This window comes from Pipistrellus kuhlii, unplaced genomic scaffold (genome assembly GCF_014108245.1).
Source record: "Pipistrellus kuhlii isolate mPipKuh1 unplaced genomic scaffold, mPipKuh1.p scaffold_m20_p_3, whole genome shotgun sequence".
Classification (NCBI taxonomy): domain Eukaryota; kingdom Metazoa; phylum Chordata; class Mammalia; order Chiroptera; family Vespertilionidae; genus Pipistrellus; species Pipistrellus kuhlii.
Window position 1 is genome coordinate 67,967,532 of NW_023425529.1, and position 16,001 is coordinate 67,983,532.

The window sequence follows — 16,001 nt, forward strand, 5'->3', positions numbered from 1 at the left end:
AATCTTTACCTTTCACTTTTTGCAGTTTTACATTATGTGCCAATCACATGGCATCCCATTGAATGCTTGGCTTTAAAACAAAAGCAAGTTTTAATCTAATATAAAATTTTCAACATGAAAGAAACCTAACCAAAAACAAAACAAAAAGAAACAGAAAGAAAGTCATTTTAGCTCCTTAAAAGCCACAGGAAGGTGTGTGCAGGAGGCCACTGATGGATGATTCTCTCTTATTATTGAGAGAATAACTCTCTCTTCCTGCCTTACTCTCTCTGAAACAATAGGAACATATTTTAAAAAAAATATATTTTACTGATTTTTTTACAGAGAGGAAGGGAGAGAGATAAAGAGCTAGAAACGTCGATGAGAGAGAAACATTGACCAGCTGCCTCTTACACATCCATGTGCCCGCAACTCAGGTACATGCCCTTGACCAGAATCGAACCTGGGACATTTCAGTCCACAGACCGACGCTCTACCACTGAGCCATACCGGTTTCGGCTAGGAACATATTTTTTAAAATAAAATAAAATAAAAGCCTGAAAGAATCTTATAAGAGCATTTATATCACCTCAATATTTTACATTACTCTGAAATTTAATGTGACCTGGATGAGGGGACCTTTATGGGAGGACTCACAAAGGAACTCAGAACAGACTCAGCCAGTGTAGTAGAAAGAAAATAAAACAGTATGGAGAGTGTTAAATCTAACACGTGGTGGTTCCAAATAAGGACATATATATCCAAATAAGGACAAATCCTAGTTATTACAGGATTACAGGGTTTCTCTGGGTCAAGAATTTCTCTTCTAGAATTCTAGATATTCAAACGGAAGATCATTTGAGGTTCTAATTATTCTCATTTACTCTGTTGTTGCCATAAGGAAGTTAATCTGTTTCAGTGACTGGCAAAGGCTTGAATTATTTGGTGATCTTTAGTCACATTGAATTTAGCTCAATTAGTATACATTCATTGAGTTTTCATTCTGGGCTAAACAAGATAAAAATATGAGTAAACCATAGTCCCTTCAGTCTAGTGAGGTTGAAAAAAAAAATATATATATATATACACACAGATAATGCAAGATGGGCTGTTTTTTTGTTTTTGTTTTTTAGGAAATACCTTTATTTTTTTAGAGAAAGAGGGAGTGAGCGAGAGAGAAACATCAATTTGTTATTCCACTTATTAATACATTCACTAGAGGCCCAGTGCATGAAATTCTTGCACTGGGGTTGGGGGGTCCTCTCAGTCCAACATGCACTCTTTCGCAGTCCTGGAACCCTCAGGGGATGTCCCACAGAAGGATTAGTTGTCAGTCGGACATCCTTAGCACTGCTGCAGAGTCAGGAGAGTTTCCCACGTCTGCTGCTGCGCTCGCCAGCTCTGAGTCCGGCTTCTGGCTGAGCAGTGCTCTCCCTGTAGGAGTGCACTGACCATCAGGGCACAGCCCTTACATTGAGCATTTGCCCCTTGGTAACAGTGTGCTTAATAGCAACCCGTCATTCCACCGTTCAGTCGATTTGCATATTAGGCTTTTATTATATAGGACTGGTTAATTCTTGTATGTGCCCTGACCAGAGATCAAATTCACTACCTGGGCATATTGGACAATACTCTAACCAACTGAGCTATTCAACCAGGGCTGAATGGTGCTCTTGCTCTGAGAGGGCAAAGCTGTTTCTCTTCAGTAAAACATGAAATTCAATGGCACCTGAAGGATTATATTCAATTTATTCATCAAATATTATTGAGACACACATAGGTGTCTGACTCTCCTTTTAGAAGTGTATATTCTCTAAATATAGAGACATAGGCGCCAAATAACTAAAGAGCTCTGCAGTATAAGTGCTATGAAGAAACATTAAGTGGGGTAAGGGGGCAGAGTGATGGGAGAAGCGGGAGTACATTTCTATCAGAGAAAGCTCTTGATAAGGTGACATGGAAGGATGAATAGAAGTTCAGAGAGTGACATCACAGCGGGGAGGGCGTCCAGGCAGAGTGGGCCGGCATAAGCAGAGGCAGGAGTGTGTCAGGGAGCTTTCAGGATGGAGAGTGCGGGCGGTGCGAGGGAAGAAGTAATCGCTGGATACAGGTGAGAGCCAAACACTCTTGGAGTAAGAAGTTTAGGTTTATATTCTGTATGTAAGGGATGGAGGGCACTAGTATTTTTTAAGCAGGAGAAAAAACATGAAGGAAGGTAACCCTGGCAACATTTTATTGGAAATATAAGCACATATAAACAACAGAGGCAAGGATATTTCAGGTTGTTTCATTAGTTTAGGACTTTATTTAGGACAGCTCACTTAATAGAGAGGAATCAAATTTGGTTCAAGGATAGGACGGAGGCAGAGGAGGAGTCCAAGACTTTGAACTTGAGAACATGGGAGAACTTTTGAACATTTCCTGAGCTAGAAACACAGGAGGAAGAATTAGGGCTGGAGAAACCTAGAGTTGTGTGTGTGTGTGTGTGTGTGTGTGTGTGTGTGTGTGTTTGTGTAACATATTGAGTGTGATGTGTCAAATTTAACATAAAGATGCCTAGTCAGTAGTTGGAGGTGAATAACTGAGTCCAAGAAATACATCTGGGTTTGTAGACACTGGTAGACCCTGTGATCAGTGTGAGGTTCGATGTTTACATCAGGGGAGTCGGTAAATTTTGGAAAGTAGGATGCATAGGATGGCAAGAGAAACTAATCATCTCTCAAGATCACTAAAAAACAGTCCTCTCATCTCCTTAGTGATTTTGAATGCCCGGAGATTATACATTGCCCAAAGTCATTTCTTAAATGATCTCTTACTCCTGCAGTTAGCTCCCAGCATCTTTTTTCTTCATAAGAGTCTCACTTCACTTTCAGTAGGTATAATCAGGATTAATGGGATCTGAAAATTTAATTTTTGAGTTCTCAGAATAGAAGTACAGGAAAGATGAGCCCACATTCATTTGTGCAGCATTTAGATATAAATTTTATGTCATCATATAGTTTGATTTCTCAATCTTTAATCTTCATGAGGAAAAATAATGTTAGCCTATCCTGCTTAAAAATGCTCATTTCTCCTAGGCATATAGAAGATACACATAAGACAGTCTGTTCTTTGGTTAGAATTTGCAGTTATATTTAGGGCATATTTGCATCTCTGCCTCTGCCAGCCCTGAATTTGTCAGGTTGCTCTATGACAGGTTAATCTGTTAGCTGCTGCGAATATTCCGGCAGCCACAGCCATGCTGCTTTGCATACATTTCTGTCTTGTGGGCCTCTATCCTGTTTGGTTAGGTTGCCAGCATTCAAGATACTTCAAAGAGCTTCATCATAGAATTCCTCATCTGGGTGGGGTGCCCTTTGGGAAGTGGGAGATTTAGTGACAGTGGTATTTATCTTCTTTTTGCTTGATATCACGGAGGGATAGTGAAACCTATTCTATACACACCCATCCCCACACAAAAAAAGTAAGGAATAAATTCAGTACCAAAGGAGAACATGGGAAAAGAAACCAAAAGGAGAAGCTTGAAAGGAAGGCATGCCAGGAAGGAGTAGATAAAGGTTTTCCTCCTGATGTGCATTTATACAGCTTATGTTACTTTATTCCTGCACATTAGGGGACTTATTCATATTCCCTACACACACACACACACACACACACACACACACACCAAAAAATAAAATAAAAATTAAAAATTAAAAAGTCAAATATAAAAGCAGTGAAGTTTCTTATCTGTGCTACAGCTCCTGTAGTTAAAATGCTGGATTTGTTTCACAGTCCATTGCCCATTACCTCACAGTTGTTCAGATCAATAAAAATGTCTACTGCTCATAGATGAGGCACCAGAGCTTGTAGCAAGGGATTTTATGTTTGCTGAAATATCCTAAATGGAACCATTCCATTTCTGCTGATGTGATTCACTAAGTTCTACAAGTTTCAAAGGTTTTCTCTGAACCAAGAAGACTATTTTTAAAAAGATTTTTCATACATGTGCTCCTTCAGTTAACATTCAGTCATTAAATCTGTGGACAAATGTGTTGAAATACTATTCTATGCCAGACACTGTGGAAAGACAAAGGCATCACCTCACAACATCAGCGTAGTGTAGACCTAGCGCTGGGTCTGGCATTCAGTGCTCGGAGGAGGTGTGCAGGCCATGGGGCACGGGGCCATGGAGGAGAATGGGACGCAGTTACTGCAGGATTCTGGACAATGTCCAGCAGAGGTGGCAGCACCTCTTCTTTTTGCTTGATATCATGGAGGGATAGTGATGGGCTTTACGGCTTGTGTGATTTCAGAAGAGGGGTGGGGGTGGAAATTTACCCTAGGAAGAGGGAATATCATCCACTTAGCCATTAAAAGAAAAGAATAATGTCGATGTATTGAATTTTTTTAAGTTATCAGAACCATACCTTTTTTCTTCTCAATTTGCCAACTTCAACCATTGCTTAGTGATGGATTTTCCTTCTTCAGGCAAAATGTTTTTCTTCTTTCTTCTTGCTTTATTTTTTTCCTCCACTTGTCAGGATGAAATTACTAATATATGAAATAGATATAAACATGCATAAGTAAAGCGTATGTAAACACGCAATACATGTAGATAGATACACACACTTACATACGTGTGTGTGAATAAAAATACACTGAGTGCCCAGATTATTATGATCTCTGAATGCATAATAATCTGACCACTCAGTGTGTGTGTGTGTGTGTGCGTGTGTGTATGTATGTATGTTTATTAGAGGCCTGATGCATGAATTTTGCATGGGTGGAGTCCAGAGGGAGGGGACATGGGCAGTTGGCCGGCCTGCCTTCTGGTCAAACTCCTAGTCAAAAGGACAATTTGCATATTAGCCTTTTATTATATAGGTTATACACTGAATGGCCAGGTTGTATGCATTTAGAGATCATAATAATCTGGCCACTCAGTGTATATATCTCATGTATGTAAACATGTACATTTTCCTTGTATAAGCCTTCATCACAGACTTGGGTCACAGAGGGGATCAATTTAGGAAACAGTTTTGTCACATATTCCAGAATTCTATCCTGAGTTTTTTGAGATTTTCCTCTTATTTTTATAGATCAATTTAAAACATGTTTAGGATGAAGAATTTCAATCTCTTTTTCTTATCTAACACCTCAGTCTTCCTTCCTCTTCTGCCACAGCTCATATTGTCCTAACTGTTTTAACTCGCAACAATCAAAACTGCATAACACTTGATATTTACCTGGTTTCTGTTTTACTTTAACGGTGGTCCTATTTATGGTGTTTTATGGCTGTCCTTGTCTTCAAAGACAGCTCATTAAATTGTGCACCACCGGGAGCTATCTGTGACAATTCTCTGGTCCCATTCCTGGGTAATTAATGGTTAGCCTTTCAATTTATTTGTACAGATTGAATTTTTTAAAATACCCTTATATTGAAAATGGGTTTTATGATTTTTTTCTTTTTTCTTTTCTTTTTTAAAAGAGCACATTCTCATTGTATCCTTTCCTGTTTCTGAGGTAGAATTCATTTTTATGTCTTTATTTGTGGAATGTAGTGTTATTCCCACCTGGCTATCTTTCAAGTTCTGCAGAAGACTAAGTATAATGGCCACTTCCACAGAAAGCAGAGCAGTACATTGGCAGGTTACGGAGCTTTTCTGAGAATATATTAGGTCATCTACTGTCTTTTAAGGTATATAGAGTGCAAATACAAAAAAAGTAATAGCAGAGACTCAAAAGAGTAAAATGCAGTGTGCTTATGTTTCAGGGTTAAGCATTGATATTAAATAAGTATTTTTACCTCATACTCAAGTTTCAAATATATGTTCAGATACCATTGTTAGTTTTTAATCTATTTGATGTACTTAAAATATGATGATTTTTTAAAAACATGATTTATATGTTTTCAAAGGCTCAACAAGTTTGCTCTTTTGCATTTTAATTATCATTTCCTATAAAGTTGGATTATAAACAAGAAACAAAAATACTTTCTTTTTAGTCACATGTTAATAGCAATACTATAATAAACTTTTTTAACATAAGCTTTTAATTTTTTTAAACTTTTAACCTTCTTGTAAAAGATCTGCATGGAGAATATGAAATGATGCACTTCTCTTTTCTGCACCTTATTAAATACTCAGAAAATTGTAAACTATTATCTGCATATTTTGGAGGCAATACTAAATTTCAGATCTAGAGTCTAAATTAATGAACAACAAAGTGATACTTGATGGAAATTATTTCACTCATCCCTTAACAAAATAAAAGTAAGTGGATATCAAAGACCAATAAAAAGCAAATATGGATTTTTCTCTCTCCTATAGCTCCATTTTAATTGCTTTTAATGAGAATCTTTGATGGTAACCTATATTTTGACATTTCTACTTTTTGGGTGGGATTAGCATAGGGAGAAATAAAAATCAATAATTGCTAGAACTAAGGAAATAATTTTGTTAATAAGAGTTTAAAATATAGCTATTACACTTTTTAATGCTTTTCCGTGCATGATCTCATTTTAAGACTCACTTTTTTGAGGGGCCAAATGTACAATTTTACAAGCAGAGTAGCGTTGGCAAATATACTTTAAAAAGTAATCACTTGAGAGGTAAATAGAATTTTTATAACCTATCCTTTAAGTTTTCATCTAAATTTCCCAAATGAATTTCTACTTATTTATGTCATCCCAGGCTTTTGATTCCTTTTTATCACTTCCAGTTGATTAACCTTACCCTCTATACTACGTAATCTAAAATTGGACCCCTTATAATATTTATGTCATTGATACAAATGAGCTCTGAATGCAGAGACAGGAGGTGGAGAAAAAATTCTAAAACATTTTGAGTGAAATCATTACTGACATTATCCCTGTTTACTGTAATATATGAATAACTTACTTTCTATTAAAAAAGTTCACTTTTCCCTCCCATGAAATGAATACAGTTTTTTAGAAAAGAGCTTTTGCAAGTTGATTACCATCAAATTCATCAAGCTATTCTATTAAACCATAGGAAACGGCCTTCTCAATAGGACAAAGGAATCAGCAAAATACATGAAAGATAATACAGAATAAATTGAGGAAAGAGCTGCCCAGCTTACATGGAGAGATGCTTAAGATTTCTAATTCTCCCAAGGTGATCACAAGAGCCAGCTGCATGCTAACTATGGCATACAACCCAGAAAGTAGCTGTCAGATGTCAACAGAGTGATATTTGCTAAGAGACCTGGTGTTGCTGCTAGTAGATAAAATGTGTTCCACGGGTTGGTGCCAATGTTTTATTAGTGGTACCGGGGAGAGCAGAAATTTTAGTAACTGACAGAAAGTCAATTTCTTTTGTATTCACTCATTTATGTGTGTGCGTTACAGTTGCAGAACTAAGCCAAAGCGGTGCAATTAGGTACACTAGGACCACATGTGCCCTTTGAGTAAAATAATTATTTTCTGCTCAGTGTAATTATTGTTGATCTACTAGAAATGCTTCATATTGCATTTGAGTGAAATATTGAATATTTCTTAGCAAGCATTCACCTTCCTGCTTTAAATAGTAATAACAGGTCTTTTTTTTTTTTTTTTTTTTTTTTTTTTTTTTTTCAGCCAATGATGATTAATGTTTAGAGTGAAGCAGTAAACAAAATCAATTATTAAATTTACCATCAGTTCTTATTTATCATGATACTTTGCTCAGTTTCAAGTATGACTCTGTATAAAAGTTGCATATGTTCAATGTTGTGGATAGCTGCTAGAAGCTGGTTCAATCCCTACTATAGCACAAAATGTAATATAAGGCAAATCTGTCAGCCTTATATCCAACCCACCAGGGTTGATTCCTCAGAGTTCCAGAATTCAGCACTAAAGAATTGCTCAGCTCAGTACTAGCATGAGCCTCAGTGCAGCATTGTAATGAGGCTCTGGTTAGAATATGTCTTTTTCTTCTTCTAAGCATACTAAAATGTAATAACATTAGGGGATAGACATCTTATGTTAGTCTTTAGTTTAGACACACAGCTACCTTTGGTCTTTCTGTGTCCTTGATTTTGAGTTTCCATTTTTGTTCTGGAAATATACCTGAAAATGTAATGTTGTAAATTTATGTTACCACTAGAATACATTTTTATTGCATGTGATTCTGTGAAATCATAAGTTTTTCTTTAGAAGGTCAAGAATGATCTGTGAGAATGGACTCTGCAAGTGGACTGATGTGGACAATTTATTCTGTGTTTGTTATTGGAGGAGCCAAAGAAGAAATGATTCAGATACAATTATATAAAAGCCAAAGTGATTTGTAGCTTAAGAAAGATGAAATACTTTGAACAGAAACTTTTTTTAGGTAGATACTAGGAAGACTGAGACTCTTTTAACACATTATTAATTTTAATTTTATTTCTTCTCATTTAGGGTGTGGTTAGGCCCACTGGAGGTTATGCTGTAATGCTAAACTGGACAATGTCTTCCATCTATGGACTTCAACCTGGAGAGGTAATCATGGATGTAAATTTACTTTACATGACATTTCTCTGAGTAAGATACATGCATTTTATTATGTTATATATTTTCAGGTGTGGTGGGCAGCTTCTGACTTAGGCTGGGTTGTTGGACATTCCTATATCTGTTATGGACCTCTTCTTCATGGGAACACAACAGTTTTATATGAGGTAATAAAATGAAATTAATGCAACATATCTAATATTGTTTTACTGAAACATTTTGGGAAGTAGTTCTATGTAAGAGTAGGAAAATTAGAATTGGGATAGGGGACATTTTTATATCTTTATTTGTGGGACAATGCCATAAAAAAATAAATTCTGAAAAACATACACTAAAAACCTGATGTCTATCCCTAATTGATTTCTAGAAAATATTATATTAATACTGACTTTAGAATCTTAAGAAAGAAAATAGCTATCCTAAAACAAGCAACAAAGATTCACCTTTTCTAATAGGATTAATGGGTTTCCAAATGTATGATGTTTTGGTTTTAGGTAGATGTTTTCACTGTTTGCTTTAAGATTCTGTTGCATAGATTAATGTCACCCAGGAATAAGATTTCTGTGTTTATATTAGAAAAATTTTGCTCATATGATCATTATGTTTAATTTTATCTGTGCCTTTTATAAATACTTAAAACACATATTTAGAGCTTCAGGAGGGCAAATTTTAGAGGAATAGCCAAATGGTAGTTTACTAAATCAGTGTTGAAATGAAATTGGACTTTTGGTACAAAAAGCACAAGATAGGAAAATATGAAAATCTTTATCTTAGTTTTATATTAAAAATAATTGCAGAAATGAAATATGAGAAACTTGAGTTGGTTGCAGTTTATGTGGTTAAGTCCTTGTGCATTATAATTGTCCATAATTCAAAGGAAAGCAGTTGGTAGGATTGCTTTTTAAAAATGCCATATATAATGTTATGGTCTTATTTTATTCTTTCACATTTGGAAATTTGTGTTCAGGTTAATGGGTAGGAGAAAAAATAATTAATTTATTAGAAAGCATCTGGAGCCCTAGCCAGTGTGGTTCAGTGATTAGAGCATCAGCCCTAGGATGGAAGGGTCCCGGGTTCAATTCCTTGTCAAGGGCACATACCTGGTTGCAGGTTTGATCACCTGTGGGGTGTGTGCGGGAGGCAACCAATCAATGTGTCTCTCTCACATCGATCTCTGTCTCTCTCCATTCCCACTCCCTTCCATTCTCTAAAAAAAAAAAAAAACAAACAAACAAAAAAAAACAAACACACACACACACACACAAACAAACAAAAATATCAATGGAAAATATTCTTGGGTGAGAATTAACAAAATAAACAAGTGAACAAAAAACATCTGAAAGAAGGGGACTAGGATGAAAATAACGTCAGATGAGAAAGAAATAAAGGAATTGTGAAAGATCAGTTTGAAAGATAAAATATTTAGGGTGTTTACTAGTATATGTTCAGTATCTTTTGATATTCAAAGAATTGCTATACATAAAGGAAATAGTGTAGTAATGCAGAGTTACAGAGGCCAATATTTTGGGAATAATTAGAGATAAATTTGATTGTCCAGAAGTAGAATAGACACCTTCTTAAATAAAAGGTTCTCTTTTATGTAAAGTCTCTCAATATCAGACGAGGAACGTGGAGGAGGGAATTTTATATGTGGGATATGGATAATAGTATTAGACCATGTCAAGGTTCTTTACAACCTTAAAATACTGCATGCAATGATTCTGAAAAAAATTAGAGACTATTTTTTATAATTGTGGAATCCTTACAGTCATCACTTGAAGATATTAGTGTTCCTTAATTTTTACCTTGCGGGTTTTCTAAATGGTTGGGGGGGTAAGTCAGATTTTGACCCATTAAACCACCTCTAAAAGGGTTTTGGTTGTTTGTCTTTATTTAGATAATGTGTTCAAGAACAGTGTAGATGCTCTATAAATACTTGTTTTTGCAGAAGAGTGAGTAAAATAAGCTACATTTTTAAAACTTTTCTCTGCACTCTGGTTTCTTTCCTATGACTTGTAAACATATTCAGTTCTCTGTAATAACAAAACTAAGCCTTTTAGATAATTTCCCACTTCTAGCTAGCCTATCTTTATTTTCTTCTGCACTAAGATCCTTGAAAAAACACTCTACCCACACTGTCTGAACATATTCTTCATTCCATGGGAGTCCAAGTTCTGTCCACATCACTTCATTGAAGCTGCTATATAACAGAAGCCAACAGTGACTTCGTAAGTGAAAGGGCCTCTTTGATCTGATTTTATTTTTCTCTCAGTGGCATCAACCCTGACAGCTCCTTGCAGTACATTCTCTCTCCCTCTCTCCACTCTTGTGCTCCATGCCCTTTTCTGTTCATGCTGTTTCTTTGGCCTGGCATGACTTTCCCTCTGATTTTCTCATATCTTGTTAATTCCTACGAACCTTGAAGACTGCTTATGTGTTATCATCTCTCCAGAGGCTCCTCTCACAGTCTTTGGCTGTACTCAGTGCCTCGTTCCATGGTTCTCTTGTTCATTGAGCATATGTCTTTCACTGAGATGACCACATTGCACTGAAACGATCTGTTTATACCCGTATAGTCTGAAACCCTTAAAAACCAGTCTCTTGGCACAATGCATAGCATGCATAGAAGTACTCAATAAATGCTTACGGAACCAAACAGAGCTCTACTTTTTCTAACTTTTTGACAGTTTGTCCTTTTGCTGTTTTAGTTTCTCTTACATTGATCATTAATATGGGGATTTAGTAGGGTCTTGTTCTTTCTCTAGTTTTTGAGGTGTAAAATTGGTTTGTTTGTTTAATATCGCTTTTTAAAATGTCAGCTTTTGTCACTATAAACTTTCCTCTTACTATTGCTTTTGTTGCATTCCCTAATTTTGGTATGTTGTGTTTTCATTTTTATCTGTCTTGAGATACTTTAAAATTTTTTCCTGTGATTTCCTTTTGAACCCAGTCCTTATTAAAGAGTTTTTTTGTTTAATTTTCATATATTTATGATTTTTTCTGTTTTCTTACTATTACTGGTTTATTGTTTCATTCCATTGTGGTCAGAAAAGATATTTGGAATGATTTCTTATTTCTTAAATTTAAGACTTGTTTTGTGACCTGACATATAAGCTGTCCTGGAAAATATTTCATATGCTCTTGATAAGAATGTGTATTTTTCTGCTGTTGGGTAGAAAGATGTTAGCCAAAAGGTACAAAATATTAGTTATTTATTGTGAATAGATTCTGGAGATGTAACGTACAGTAGTGCTGTATAGTTAATTATAATGTATTGTATACTTGAAATTTGCTAAGAAGGTAGATTGTGTTTTCACCACAAAAAAAGAAAAAAGAAAAAAAAAAGAAAAGAACAAAGGAAAGGAAAGAAAAAAGAAAAGAATGGTAACTATGTGAGGTAGTGACTATATTAATTAGCTTGATTGCAGTGATTATTTCACAATGTACACATGTATCTAAACATCAAGTAGTTCAGCCCAAATACAGCCAGTTTTTATTTGTTCATTATACTTCAGTAAAACTTGGGGGAAATGATGTAAAACTGCACATATATCAAATGACACAAAAATATATTTTATCTTAAATTTAAAAAAAGAAATCAGTGTACTCTTTTTGGGCTTAGTGATACTTAGAATAGATTATTAGTTATTCGACACCTTAATCTAGGTTGGCATTACATCATTAATTGGTTGGCATACTTGATCTTGATATGGCAAATGTCATGTTTGTGTGATAGCATTCTCTTTGGAAGTTTTCAAGGAATGGAAGCTTGCTCTGATTGTACATTAGCTTGCATTTCACAAATTGTTAACTTCAAGCAGCAAACTACTTTGATAATCTCTTCAGAGTATGCTCACTAGATTAGCCAGGGCAGATGGTTGTCTGTTAATAATTAAATAATTAACTTTGAAGATATGTACTACATTTGCCTACTCAGGCAATGAATTAGTTAGAAGAAGTAGAGGACGTAAGATTCTGAACTGTGATGTGGGAGCATAGTCACTTGTCTGGAAACGCGAATATCTGTGTTATTCGTCTTTCTCTGCCTTTATTTGCCTCTATAACCTTACGTGAACTAACTCAACCTCTTCTAGAATCCACTTCTTCATCATTAAAACAGAGGGTGAACACATGTTCTCTCAATTCTATACATCTGTGGATCTGCTCCAAGGTCATTGTTTTTCTTTTTCTATAATAAGTATATTTTTTGATAGCATGTTTTAATGTGTATGTCTCTGGAATTCCAATTTATATTCATAGTGAGTAAAGCTGACTCTTCAAATGCATTTAGTGAAGAAAGGTTTCATTTTAAATTAGTTAAAGATTTTAGTGTTTGAGAGGAAGCATACTATGATTCCTGAAATGTGTACAAATTGTTTGGCTTCAGACAAGTTACTTAACTGCTCTTAGCCTCAATTCTCTCCTGTATAAATATAAATATTAATTGTGCTTTCCTTATGTGGCATTAAATTGGTGAATCCATGAAAAGGCCTTAGAATAGTTGCCAGGATATAATAATACAATAAAATGCTATCATAAGCTACTGTTGTTATTTAGAAATATGAATTTGTTCTTTCCCAGAATAGAATTATACAATATAAATGCCAATCTTTCATTCCCATGTGAGACAGTCACTGTAATGTTTGAATTTTCAGATACTCAGTATTTCTTCTTTCAGTCTGTTTGTCCTCACAACTGAAGCAGTCATCACAGCACTAAAGCAACTCCCTCGGAGCCCATTAATTCTCTCTAAGCGCCCTGCAAAGGAATCAGCACACAGGATGTGTTGATCCTGCTACCAACAACTTTGAAGAATGAGAGGCAGATGCGGAAAATAACCCAGTGGTCTCTCCCTTCAAGAGTCTGTTCTTTTAGAGTAGAATTTGTGAGAGAAATAAGAGTGGCCTTGAAGTCTTTCATCTGTGAATAATGCAGTTCATGGTTTACCATTAGCCATACATTTATAATCTTTCATTTTTATTTTTGTTGAGCTTTATCATTACTAATTTTACACTGTGTATATAAATATGTACATACAGATACATATATATGTGTGTATATATTATATATATATATATATATATATATTTATACTTCAGAATATTAAGTTTGATATCTTATTGAATGTTCTTTTTCTGAATGCATAGGAGGAAGAAATAGTTTAAATAATCTTGTCTTTTTCTCTTTATAAATGATTACTGTAAAAATGAGCTCTACTCTCCTTTATTTGTATAGGAATCAAATAAGATAATGTATGTGAAATGAGTTTGAAGTCCTCAATTAATATGATATATTTGTATACTATATATAGTAAGATATAACAGCATTACTTATATACACATTTTTCAAAATATTAATAACTATTACTGCTGTATATTCATGGACAGAACTTTAAACCTTTTCTAAGTTTGAACATTTTATATTTTAAATACAGAGGATAAAAACTACTTCCAGATGGCTTTTGCATTGAACACCCTTGTGAAATCATCCCCAGTGTATCTTTCATGCATATGTCATCTACTTCTGTCAATGCTGCTCTGGACCCATAGTCTTCGTAAAGTCATCCTATAGTGTATTTTCCTCAAATGGACCCTCCGATTTAAACATTATAATTTTACCTGTATTTATTGTAGTTATCTTCTTTTTATAAGAACTTTGCCATTTCATGTTAATGTTTGTCTAATTTTATTATCCCTATTTCAGGGAGAGAGATCTGCTTCATTCAGGCAGAGGGATATGTTACTTCATTTAAGAATAGTAGACACAGTGTTGCTAACTAGTGCACTCAGTAGGCACACATCATAGTCCTTTGTTTTCCCCAGAAAGTAATGGAAAATGATAGTCTTTTAATGTAGTATATCACCAATGTCCCTCTCTGTATCTGTGGAATGAGAAAAAATAGTGACTCTGATTCAGGCCATATAATGTGATTTTCTCAATTGGGAAAGATTGTGAAGCTGATGCCAGCATCTTTTAGATTTCTCTCTCACTCAACCAAGTTGTACAAAGTTATTTATTGTTTAGCTTATTTTTCTTTATGTGCGCCTGTGTTTTATGTTGGCGTAAGCAAGTTCAGCTATTGTCATAGCTCCATCAGTAATATTTACTTACTGGTGCCTATCTTGCTAGGGACTGATAGGGAAACAGAATAAAAATCAAGTGCACTCCTTGCACTGAAAATCCAGACATACATATATATATATATATATATATATATATATATATATATATATGTATGTATAATTTATTTATTTATTTATTTATTTATTTTTTTGTCTGGATTATAAAGAGGACAATATAGAGGACGGAAAGCAAACAAATCAGGACTAAAACCTTTTTTACTCTATGTAATAGGTAAAAGATATGAAAAATTTTCAGAAACTACAATGAGCCATGGCTTGTGATAAATTCTCTATATTTAATTCTTGTACCTGTTTGGGTGCAGTTTTTGATGATTGAACTAAATGAAGATCAAAGAAAGTAAATAACTTGCTTTAGGTCACATAGCTTGTCAATGGCAGAGTTGGGATGCCACTCTGACTGAAAAATACATCCACCAGCCCCTTAAAGGAAGTTTATAGACTATACTAGACAGAGAAAACTGTGGATAAGACAATACAAATCATAATAGGAGCTACTATTGATTGAATGTTGGGTAATAGGAACTCTTCTAAGCACTTATATACAAGGCCTTAATTAATTCTCTCTCTACAAACCCATGGGGCAAATATTTGGAGCTCCTGTTTACAGCAGAAACTGAGGATCAAAGACATTAAATAACCAGATGGAGCTAGGATTTAAAACAAGGTTTTCTGGCTCCAGGTTTAGTGCTCTCTTGCTACATTTTAGAGACAAATAATTGGGAAGCCGTTAAGAAGCGCAAACTCTGTGGCCAGAACCAGTGAATGGTCTGAACATTAAAAAGGCAGGATGATGGGGATTCGGGTGGATATTACAAGAAAGAAGTAAACAGGACGTTGAACATAGCTGTGATGTCTTCAGTTAGGACAACTTACAGAATGGCAATTATCGACTGAAATACTGCAGTGGAGTCACGACTATTGTGCTGGGGAATGGTACCTTCGCTTTTGGTAATGTTGAGTTTAAAGGTGCTATTCAGACATTTGCATGCTGCCGGGAACCAGGTTCGAAGCTCAGAAAAACTTTCAGAATTACAGATGTAGAAAAGTTAGTAATTTAATCTCTAAGGTGATGAAGATACTCAGAGAAGTGAAGTTTAGAAAGGGTCACGATGCAAATTGAGAATGAAAAATGGGAGAGGCTGTAGGAGAATAAGAAAAGCAAGGTGTCCTGGAGCCCAGTGGAGGGGAGGTTTTTCAGAAGGTAAGGCCTCAGCAGTGTCAGTGGTGCAGAGAGAGGTCTGTCCAGGCAGCAGCTGAAGAGAGTTTTGGAGATCAGGTGTCATTAACCACCTTGATGAGAGCAATTTTATAGGAAGGTTGATTGTGTTTATTTTGTTTATTTTGCTTTTTAACATGGGAACATAGGTGCACGTTTGAGGACTTTTTTATGTAAAGGAGGAGCCAGGCTC

The 16,001-nt window shown here is 35.3% G+C and overlaps 1 protein-coding gene across 1 annotated transcript in view; it reads left to right on the plus strand.

The window, feature by feature from the left end:
- ACSS3 (acyl-CoA synthetase short chain family member 3) overlaps window positions 1–16,001 on the plus strand; it is a 158,604-nt gene that overhangs the window by 68,634 nt on the left and 73,969 nt on the right. The window contains exons 6-7 of the mRNA XM_036456557.2: window positions 8,360–8,440; window positions 8,521–8,616. Of these exons, the coding sequence (XP_036312450.1) occupies window positions 8,360–8,440; window positions 8,521–8,616 (177 nt within the window). The remainder of the gene's footprint in view (window positions 1–8,359; window positions 8,441–8,520; window positions 8,617–16,001) is intronic.